Source organism: Mustela lutreola, chromosome 3 (assembly GCF_030435805.1).
Source record: "Mustela lutreola isolate mMusLut2 chromosome 3, mMusLut2.pri, whole genome shotgun sequence".
Classification (NCBI taxonomy): Eukaryota; Metazoa; Chordata; class Mammalia; order Carnivora; family Mustelidae; genus Mustela; species Mustela lutreola.
In genome coordinates, this window is record NC_081292.1 from 119,339,497 (window position 1) to 119,351,518 (window position 12,022).

A 12,022-nucleotide genomic window follows, 5' to 3' on the forward strand; every position below is an offset into this window, starting at 1 on the left:
GGATGGCTTTCTGGAGATGACTTCTGAGCCTTTAAACATGAATAGGAATTAGTAAAACTGAGAAGGAAATAACAGGCATTGTGAACAGAAAGGATAGCTCCATCCAAAGTATAGAAGCATGAAGCAGTAGGTGATCATTCAATTAACAGGTATTTATATTTACTATACAGTAAATACCCTAGGCACTGTGCTTATACAAAGAATATCATGGTGAACATGATGAATGTTCCCCTGCCTTCAATGGGGTTTATAGCTTAGCAGGAGGCAAATTGGAATTAGACAAGTAATTGAAATAAAGTGTAACAGTAGATACTATATAACATACCCATCCGAGCATATAGCAAAAAAACCTTACCTAAGCTAGAGGAAGAAAGCCTTTTTGAGGTATTATTGAAAAAATGCCTTAAGTATTAGTAGGAGTTGATAGTATTGAAGTAGAGGGAGAAGAGCAGAGGGCAAAAGTTGGAACTCTAGAGAAAACCTGTGTGTAACAGCCATGGAAAAGAGCTGTTGAAAGAGCGGATACACAAATGGTAACAATGGGAGTTAGGACTATGGAGAAAACTGTAACATAGTTCCAAGTATAGAACTTCCAGAAGAATTTAAGAGTTTCTGTTGCAACATAAAATACCAGTAAGGTGAAGATGGTATTTTCATGAATTCATGGGGCCTGATGACATAGAGAAATGAAGTGTTTAAAACATTTTGAAATTTGTAAGTTTTAAAAATAATAACAATGTGTTTTGAAAAGTACTCTTTAGTAAACATAACATAACTTTATTTTTCAGCCAAGCAGCGGACATAATGGAAACATCGGGGTGGAAGTCCATGATTCAGTCTCACCCTCATTTAGTAGCAGAAGCCTTCCGAGCACTAGCATCTGCACAGTGTCCACAGTTTGGCATTCCACGCAAACGGCTAAAACAGTCCTGAAATCTTCCATGAACTGTAGAAAAATGGAATTGACTTTTACTCCTCCAGGTCCAGAAGGATTCTAATATACAAACCATAAGCAAGAGTTGTTTCTGTTGTCTTGTCCACAGAACAGAAGCTGAAAAAGCATATTGCTTGCATTTCAGGTGGATAATTTATGGTTTATTCTTCAGCTTTAAATTAGACTGATTATACTCTAATTCACTTCAAGGCCTTAAATTATCTTCAGTGACTTCTCTTGTTCATATAATACTTTAATTTTTTTATTGTGCCTTGTCATTTTGACTAAGGCTATGCAGGATTGCACTAGGTCCATAATGCAGTAATATTGATAACTGAAGATATTAAGTTTCAAAAGGATCTTCCATTAGTTTGAGAAAAAAGCAAAATGAATTTTATAGGGTTTGTCCTGTGCTGTCTCTAAGTTTAAAACTAGGTTCTTCTTAAAAGCACTTGAATTGGAGATTACTGATAATGTCTCCAGTCTAAGTTCTATACATATAGGAGAACCTGCTTACCTTCAAGGTAAGTTACGGCAATACACTGCTTCAATTCTAATTTATTTTTCATTTCAGGGGGCAAATATGCAATGAGTTGGCCCAAATTTTTAGTAAAATTTGTGATGTTTGTCTGTGTGTTGACTGTCCAACAAACTGAGAAAAGCATAACAAACTTTTGCTTGTGTTTTTTGTGGATTTATTCAAGTTTACAATGATTGAGAACTGATTGAGGTTAAGATTTCAATAAAAAGAAAGCATGTTTTATGCTGAATTAATTTTTTTAATTTATAGTGACATACATTTATATGAAGAATTCTGTCCATGTTGAAAGTAAGGATGACCAAATGTAAATTTAAGGAGTGGGCCAATTAAGAAAGATATAATGCACTTTTAATGTGTAACTTTTGTATGCTAAATGGTACATATATTTTTTTTGTTTTGTTTTTGAGGGAATTAATAAGGTATAATTAATTGTGTCTTAACTTTTGAAAGAATTTTTTAAGACCAATGGAGGCAATTGAGATGTTTGTGATAATAGATAAGAACATAGCCTTGATTGTAGTTAAATTGGTTTAAATTTCAGATATTTATTATTGAATTTATTCCTGTCTTATCACACTTTGGAGAAGGCAACTGAATAAACAAATCCTGGATACTCTACTCTCCTCCTGAAAACAGTGAACTTATATTATTTGCAGACTAAAGGAGAGAGCCCTTAGAAATATGTCAGGCCACACTCTGAACCTTTTTTCTCCCCTAGCTTTCTCCTTTCTGTTTCAGTTACTGTACTAACATTGTGGATGATATTGAAATTCTGCATAATGTGAACAGGATAAACTATTTATAAACTGCTTTTCATGGGCCAGTTCTTTATTATAAATGAATTTAGCTTTAAACACATACACATGTTCAGTGTTTGGATAGCTCTGTTCACAGTGGAGTCTGTTCTGGTGCATTATCCCAGAGAAGTAGGAGTGATCAGTGGCAAGTCACTGCATCTGATTTTCTGTGATAGTGACAGTATGCTTCGTAGGCAAGATTTATACTTGACCACAAGGGAAAAAGTGTCACTGGAAAAAAAAAAACACATATACTTATATATTCACGTACATACTTTATTCCCCCAATTAAAATTTGTATGCTATGTTTAATTTTTGAATTTAGGACAAAAGGAGAAAAATGAAGCCTGAGGATTTAAAATAGATTTCGTTTTTGTTATCTCTTTGTTAGGTAGTCACTGAAGCAATTTTAATATATAAAGAGTGATTCATACTTACATTAAGCAAGCACTGTCAAATAAGCATTTGTTAATCCACAACAAACTGTAGTTTGAAAAGATCATATTTTCAGATAGCTTCATTTCTTTCTGTGTAGTTTAATGGAAATCTTTCTTATGTTAACTTATATTGGAAATTGGAAAAATCCCTTGGGACATGTTATTGGACTCCATCCTGTGTAAGAATACTATAGGGAGTAGAACCTCGCTTCCTTAACCAGATTGAATCTATTAAATTTACAATGTACAAATTTTATACACACACATACATATACATGTTAAGATTTTAATATTTTTCCAAGGTCTTAAAACAAAATTCCTCAGGCTCTAGAACCTTGTTTTCAAAAAAAAAAGTACTGGTGTGTCCATTTATATCAAATATGCACAGGCTCATTGTGAATTAATTCAATGCTTATATGTACATTTCTAACGATAGTGACTTCAGTAATAACACCCATATAATGAACACTGCAGCTTGCTCCTACCTACTTACTTTAGTGTTTATTGCAGATCTTAAGGTTTTTATTATAAAGTTGTTTTTTAGTTTTGTTCTAAGTTTGGTAGCACATTTTGTACCAAAAACGTCAAACACTGTGCTGTGAGGAGATACACGTTTGTAGAAATGTCCACTTTTCAGATTATATAATGCCTACCATTATACTAACAGAATCATATCATAGTTGATTTATTTTTTTTATTTATTATGGGGGATTTTTTTTTTTGGTATTGTGGGTTTTGAGGCAATGGAAAAAAAAGTGTATTCTGATGTGAGTGCTCTAATAGCCTTTTTATTTTTTCATTTTGAAACTACACACATTGTTTTCAGTAGGGACAGAATCTGTCCTGAACAATTTTGCCTTTTATTAGCCTGCTCTTGTTTCCCTTTTGTCACGTAAACAGAGCTTTCCTTAGAAAAGTAGTGACTGGTTTTAAATGTTGTTACATGTTATCAAGTAACCATTGGAGAGGTGTTCATTAGCTTGAGATACAGAAATACTGTATTTGTGCCTTTTTTGTTTTTAAATTTTAACATACATTGGTATTTAGAGCACAAATATGAAGGTGCCATAATGTTATGGCTTACCATTGTTACCTCCTTGAATATTCATGTGTCATTGTCTTGAAATAGTAATTGGAGAACCATGCATGTATTATGTCATCTGGGTGGGTGGGGGTGTGTGTGTGTGTGTGTGTGTGTGTGTGTACACGTACTTGTGTTTGCTTGGACTTGCGTGTGGTATGTTCAGAAGAGTGAATTTCTGAAAATAGGACTCAGTTCAATGTTGAAAATTCAGGTTAGTTAAAATATTTCATTAAATGAGCTTTATTTTGGAGGCAGTTGATAGAAAATTATAATTTTCAAAAATGTGACCATTTACTGCATGATGAAATGTGAAAACAGTGCCTTTTTAGGACATCAAGTTTAAAGTTAAGTTTTAAAATATTCACAAAGATATCTTAAAAACTTGTCATGAACATTATTAGCTTATTTTTAAACTAGACCTAAGTTAGAATTTAAATTGCCAAAAGCATAATTACTGATTTATTTTCCCATTTAAGTTCTGTGCAGAAATGTAAAACCTAAGTAAAAGTTTTTATAAAAATGTGGCTCATACATGCTACCCAGTGTTACTAAATTAGAACACTAGAGACTTCAGTAAATTGTTTTGTTAAAATCCAACTCAACAAGCTTTCTTCCTAGCAAGGTATTTGAAAGATGAATTATTCTGACGTGGACATTCTTGCTCTTTGATGGATAAAATAAAAATATTCAGTGTATTCTTGCAAAAGGAGGTGGGTGAGTGGGCTTTACTGTTTTCAGATTATAAAAACAGCACTTTTAGCACATAAGAGTATTTTTTTTTTGTAAACCTCTTTTATACAAATTATGAGCTCTACTTTAAGTGTTCATGGGATGATGTCAATTTTAGATCTAGTTGAACAAATATTGAGTGCCTATCATATGCAAGACTCCTCTTCACTAGGAATGAAATCACCACACTGTGTCTTCTGTTTGCAGTATGTGGACTTTATGTTTAGAAAGAAATTCTTATATTTAAATTTTTTTCTGTTTGTTAGAGTTTATCGTTGTATACTGTAACCCAGTTAATTTCACATCCAGTTTTTTAGAATGAAGATATAACTTAAATGAGTCCCATTTTTGAAAATAAAATTCTGCTAAAATTATTTAAAAATTAATTCTGGGGAAAATTGATTTTCAAGATTCAAATGTGTAAAGACTTATATGAACTTTTCAGCCTCATTTTTAATCAGCTGATGTTAATGATGAGATACATACTTTTTGTATCTTGTTGCTGAAAATATTTTTTGCATTTCAGCACGTTGAGTTAAAATAAAGTTGTTACTACTTATTCAGAATTAATTGGTTTATTTTGTGTTTATTTGAAAATAAGAACTCTTTTCATTTTCAGTTCCTATGATGTTTTGCAAAAGAGCCATGTGTTTGATGTAGTAACTTTAAATTATGCATAGTAGTTAATTCTCCTACATAGGAAAACTAGTATTATTTGGAACCTACTAAAGACTTATTCCTTAACTGTGAGTTATACCTATATTTGCTTTTATGTATACATTATCAATATGGGAAGATTTATGCTAATGTCCTGTAGCTTTAATGTAGTACTTAAAGATTACCTCTCCACTGGTCCTCCTGTTCCTTCTTCATTATTAACAGACAACTTAATTATTTGCTGCCATCAATAAGGGCAGAATTGGGGCAATGCATTCCTGGCCTCGTTTAGTAACAGTAACACAATTAGTGCATAAAAATTGTGGCCAAAGTGGCAGTATGAATGCATAGTTAAAAAACCTTCCATACACCCAACACACATATACACATGTGTATGCATACTACATTACCCTTAGAAGAATAAAGGAAGGCCTGAAAAACCTAAGAACATTGTCTATTCAATTAAAGTAAAATAGGACAGGTAGTGGTTATATTCTAAACTTTAAATGAATTATGTATAACCATTCCCTTTCACTCTGCAGCAGCCAGCATTCTGAATATATATTTTTTAGAACATTGGAATGTAGTGTTTCCTTAGTTCTACCACCCAAGAATCATTTATTTCTAAGAGAATGCCAATAGTGGTATTTGTTTTGATCACTACTTTTTTTTTTCCCCCAATATCCATTCAATTTTAATTTGGTCACACTTTTAAATAGAAGACACACTGGTAGAAATCTTGCATGTGATACATTGTTGCTACTTTTTTGGTATCAGAAAGGTTTGCTTGTATCTGCAAAGGATAGTGGCAAAAAAGGTTTGTCCTTTCTGTTACAAATGCTGCCTTTTCACCTCTTTTTCTATTGCCTTACATCCTTAATTTTTTTATGAAGGATTCAGACATAGCCAGACAATTGTAGGATTTAGGAATAACAATACAGCATACTCACCTATGCGTGCCGCACACACGCACACACACATACACACACCCCAAAACCAACCAAACAAACAAAAAAAACCAGTGTCCTGACAATTCTGATACTTTGCTCTAAGATAAATTTATTGCTATGATAGGTTATTAGAATGTGCTTGAGTTTTTAGCTAAAAAGTTGTGCAATTCATGAAAATGGAATGGGCAGAAATGAGGAAAAATAAAAATGATGTGCAGCTGAAAAAGAGGAACAAAATTAGATGCATCAAACTTGATAAATACCAGAGATGCAAAGCAGGAATTTGAATCAATAGGAAACAAAGCTCATAAGTGCTCCCAGATTACAAAGACAAGAATAGATGAAAATAAAGATGATTCAGTTTAATTTCTATATCCAGATAATTAAATAGAGTGCCAGGCATTGTACCAAACTTGGTAATATAAACAAAATATAAATAGCTCATATCCTCATAAGTGTATTCTTGAAGAAAGCACAGTTATATAATATGTATGTGAATTGTAAAAAAATAATAATATGTATATGTATGTGAATTGTGATAGGAGTACATGAGGGCCATCTAATCTGGGAGGGTGATGGAGATCTCAGATACCCTCTGAGGAAATGATACCTAAATTAAAATTAAGTGGAAGTAGGCAACTTAGTGGGACTATCATCCACCCCATTATGTGAAATTCCAGAGGTTGAACCAAAGTTCATGTAGAACCTGTATGGGAATAAAGATAAACATGACTATATCCTTACGTGTAAGAGAAGGAAAGAGTAAACCAGAAGATGAAGGTCATGATTTTTTTTGAAGGTATCAGAGGAGTCAAGTTTTAACTTGAGGGATTTGAAGTATGGTTGTGTCATGATCAGTAATTTATCAATCTTCAAATGAACTGCTGAGGCCTAGAGGAGATGGTAAGGAAAGTTCTGAAGAGATGAATGCTCTGCTCTGCGAGGCCAGGAGCTCTGAAATGGAACAAAAGGGAGAAATCTGTGAGGAAATACCGCGAGGGCTTGGAAATAAATTGCATATGGTAGAAGGAACAGACAGGATTCAGGAGTGACTCCTGGGTGTTGTATTTGAGCAACAGGATGGAGGGTGGTACCATTCACTGATACAGTAATCACAAGGGTAACAGCAGCTTTGAGAGAAAAGCAATCATTCTGATTTGGAGCCTGTTAGGCTTAAGATTCCTATTGGACATTCTGATTGGGTATGTGAATCTTAGACATGAGAGTGATCTGGGTTATCAAGTCAGGAATCCTCAAAGAAGATAATCAGTGCATGCAGGTTAGTAAAAAGCATAGGGAAGAAACAAGAATAGAGAAAGTGGCTAACAGCGTCAAATGCTGAGCTGTCAAGTAGGAAGCTAGAAAATGAATTCAATATTTGAAAGAGGACCTGACAGGAGTCTGAAGTGGGGGAAGAAGTAGGTAGGATTGGAGTGAGAAAATGGATGCTCCAAGTACAGAACAGGATGTTCGGCGAAGACAGCAGGAAAGAAACTAGCTATGGGATAGGGTTTAAGATCAGTTTCTTACTTTGATCTCTTTTATGCTAGGAGAAGTGTGTGTATATTAAGGTAATGACAAGGAGTCAGAAAGTAGAAAACAGATGGGATTATTCAGGTTTTAGAAGAGAGGAGAAATGGAATTAGATACCAGACAGGAAGATTGCTTCAAACATGTGCAAGGGAGAAATGATGAATGCAGAGTCAGACTTATACATTGTTTTGTTTTTGTCTGAAAGGTAATATTTTATGTCTCATTCCTTGTGAAGTCAACTATTCAGAATAAAGGCAGGTGATGGGTTTAGAGCAGAGGTCAGCAAACTTACTTCATAAAGGATTTAGATAGTAAATGTTTTACCTATTCAATTATGCTATTGTAGCATGAAAATGCCATAGACAGTATGTAAACAAATAGTGTGGTTTTGTCCGGTTAGAACTGTTTACAAAAGCAGGCATTCAGCTGGATTTGACTATTGTGCCATAGTTCACTGAGTTCAAAAAGTTCGAGAAGACCAGAGTAGTTTTGGAATAACAGATATGAAAATACATGGATGGCCCACTTGAGATTGGAGACCATGACTTTACAGAGGATGAGTTAAGGGTAACAAATCTTTAGATAATTGATAATATCAAAGACATAATTGGAAGACAGTGACTAAAGCTATTAATTACTTTTCTTTTAAAAAGATGAAATTTTGGGGGCGCCTGGGTGGCTCAGTGGGTTAAAGCCTCTGCCTTCGGCTCAGGTCATGATCCCGGAGTCCTGGGATCGAGCCCCGCATCGGGCTCTCTGCTCAGCAGGGAGCCTGCTTCCTTCTCTCTCTCTCTGCCTACTTGTGATCTCTGTCTGTCAAATAAATAAATAAAATCTTAAAAAAAAAAAAAAAGATGAAGTTTTGGAGTGCCTGGCTGATTCCATTAGTAGAGGATGTGACTTGATCTCAGGGTTGTAAGTTCAAGCTACACTTTGAGTGTAAAGATTACTTTAAAATATTTTTTAAATGAATTTTGGAAATGAGAAAATAAATAGCTCTCCGGGTAAAGTTCATCAACAGTTATCCAAACCCAGACACAATGGGTGACTTGTAAATTGGAAAGATAGTGTGAGCATCCAAGAAGTAAGTATTTTAAAAGTCCTGTTTCTCTGACGAGACTTTAGTGAAAGAAATTCTTACTCAAAAACTTTTAGCTGTGTAATAATTCACTTCTAAAGTTAACATTTAAATTATATAGAAGTAGTGTATTAACACAGTTCCTAAAGTATAGGCAATGATGAATATTAACAAAAATTAATCTGAGCATAGGAAGTTGAGGCTTATAAGGACTGGCAATGAGTATTAAACTTAAAAGGAAGTCTAACTTATTGTAACATAACGTAAACATAAATGTAAAACTTGACCACAACTCCCTCACCCCAACCTGGTGCGTTTCCAACCCTGCCTGCTCCTCCGCCCCCGCCTTCAGGATGACCTATGGAGACGCTATTAGCCTCCCTGCAGAGGGGTCTTCTTACCTTGCTGATGAACCTTGGCTAGTTTAGAAGTATAAACTACATAAAATGTATAAATACAAATGTTAGAATGGTCATCTATTGTAAATATAAAGGAAACCAGACAGGAGGAAGATGGGGAACTGGAATTGGGAAATAAAAATATAAAATTCTTCCTCTTGCATAAATGGGAATTAAAAATATTTTTTCTACTGATTTTTAAACATTGAGTTATAAACATTTAAGGACTTTTTAAAATTAAGAAGCTTAAACTATCCATTGGTAGAATTTAAAATAGACTACATATATATGCTCCAAAACATTGTGTGTGTGTCACAGTGGGGGAGAACCCAATTAGGACACAAAAAAAGGAAAAGGCAAAGAAAATTACAAAGATCTAGCAGAAGTAGTATGACCATTGGAATAGGTTAAACACACCTGCTATAAGAAAAAGTTATTTAGCAATGATCTCATTCAGCAGGTTGTGTGAGCTCGAAATGTAATAATGAGAGAGAAATGCCCTATTCTGATAGAGTTTACTATAAATCCAATAATAAAATAAAAGCCTTGTGAAAGGGAAGTAAAGGATTTTGTGGAGCACATCTCACAGTCCAGAATTGTTAGCTGGCATAGAAGAAGAAGAGCATTTTTTATAAAGGGCAAGTGTGACAGCCCAGGGGAAAATGGGGGTGATGATTTTACTGAAATACAGTAGAGCTGAAGGGTAGTGCTTTTTGTTGTTGTGTAGTGTCTCTGTGTTTCTGTGTCTTTTCTTGAGGATTGAAATCCAAGTGAGAGAATCCCAGTAGGACTAAGTCAGGGAAAGCCTTTTAAGTTCTAAATTGCCCAAGTTGACTAGACCAAGGAAAAAAAGTGGAAACAATTATCAAATAATTACCTCCACAAAAGGCTTGGAATTAGGTTGACTTTATACGGAAATGATTTCAAACTTGGTAGGAACTGATCATTCCCATGATACATGAATTGAAGTAAACACTGAGAAGTACTTTCTTTTAAGCTACTATAAACCAGGTAACCTTAGGAAATTGCAGAAAGTAAAGGAAATCATACGTGTAAGACTGATGCAGCATCCTAGTGGTACCGGTAGCCTAATAAATATTCTCACCAACTGTAATTGTGGATTTGTTCATTTCTCCTTTGAGTCAGTGTTTGAATTTGAAGCTCTTTTTATTAGATACACACATAGTTAGGACTTTTACATTTTTCTAATGACTTGATCTTTAATCATAATAAAATAGTCCTCTTTATCGCTCAATGCTGTCTTGAAGTCTAAAGTTCACACATTAGCATGGTGCATATAATGGCACTCTTTCAATTGCAACCTACTTGTGTTTGTATATCTAAAGTGAGTGTTTTGTAGACACTGTATAGTTGTGTCTAATTCGTTCTGCTTTTTAACTGGTGTGTGTAAACTATAAAATACATTTTATAAATTACATTATATAATTACTGATATGTTAGAATTTGTGTGTTGCCTTAATATTGCTTTTCTTTATTTCGTCTTTTGTTCCCTCGTTGCTCCTTTCCTGCTTTGTATTCTTTTTAAAGATTTTATTTATTTATTTGACAGACAGAGATCACAAGTAGGCAGAGAGTCAGGCAGAGAGTCAGGCAGAGAGAGAAAGAGGAAGAGAAGCAGGCTTTCCGCCGGGCAGAGAGCCCAATGCGGCTCTTGATCCCAGGACTCTGAGATCATGACCTGAGCTGAAGGCAGAGGCTTTAACTCACTGAGCCACCCAGGACCCCCCTGCTTTTTTTTTTTTTTTTAGGTTTTTAATATTCTATTTCTTCTTTTTATTACATATTCTATGTTATTTCTTCTTTTTGCTTTTTAATCTGTACTTTTTTGCATTTTTGGTCATTGTTCTAGACTTTACAATAAGTATCCTTATCACAGTCTACTTTCAGTGTTGCATCATTTCATATAAACTATAAAACATGTACAACTGTTTCATTTATTACTGTCATTTGCACCACTCTTGTCATATGCTTTATTTCAACATATATTATAAACCCTAAAAATCATGTTACTTCATGTTATAGTTATTGTTCTAAATATGTTATAGTTATTGTTATCATGTTATAGTTATTCTTCTATCATGTTATAGTTATTGTTCTAAATACAATATCAAGTTATGGTTATTGTTCTAAACAGTGAATAGCACTTTTAAAGAAACTAAAGAGAGGAAAATTAATGAAAAATATTTTCTATTTACCCATATTTACTATTTCAATGCTCTTATTCCCATAAATCTGACTTTCCATCTATTTATTTCATTTTTTAGAGAGCTCCAGAGACAGTTTTGGATAAGTTAGTGATTGATAATCTGAAAAGTAAACAAATGTACAAACAAAACCATCAACTCCTGGAACCAAAATAGTCCTACAGAGAGGGAATGCAATCAGCATACTTTGTGCCCCACCTGAGAACGATGTTTTTGTACCAGCATCATGTTGTATACACTCAATAGTATCATAACCACAAATTGTGACTTTATGCTCTGATCTTTCTTAGTGGGAAATTAATAATATCTGAAAATAAAAAGTACAAAATTAGGTTAAGAATTTAATAGTCATAACAGCAAGCTTGGAGTTTGGAAAGAGGAAAGTAAGTTTAGAGAGGAAAGATCGGACAGTTGGCAGAGTTCGCCTCTGGGAAGCAGGAGTGGCAGTAAGGGAGGGGCTGCTGTTTCTCCTAACAGGTTTAGTTTTACCGTTTGACTTTTCATGTTATATACGTGTACTAATCTGATAATTAAAACAATTGTGAAGCTAATAGGACTATTCCAGTGAGAGGAAAAACCCAAGTATAGAAGAAACAGACAAATGGACCAGGTAAGATTTCTGACTACACACATTGGTTTGATAATCCAAAAAGTAAATG

General features: G+C 34.1%; 1 protein-coding gene across 9 annotated transcripts in view; it reads left to right on the top strand.

The window, feature by feature from the left end:
• SPOPL (speckle type BTB/POZ protein like) overlaps positions 1-5,088 on the top strand; it is a 64,878-nt gene extending 59,790 nt beyond the window's left edge. For all 9 annotated transcript variants that reach the window (XM_059166752.1, XM_059166746.1, XM_059166747.1 and 6 more), the window contains one exon: positions 789-5,088. In XM_059166752.1, the coding sequence (XP_059022735.1) occupies positions 789-933 (145 nt within the window). In that variant the 3' untranslated portion in view covers positions 934-5,088. The remainder of the gene's footprint in view (positions 1-788) is intronic.
• The last annotated feature ends 6,934 nt before the right edge of the window (positions 5,089-12,022 follow it).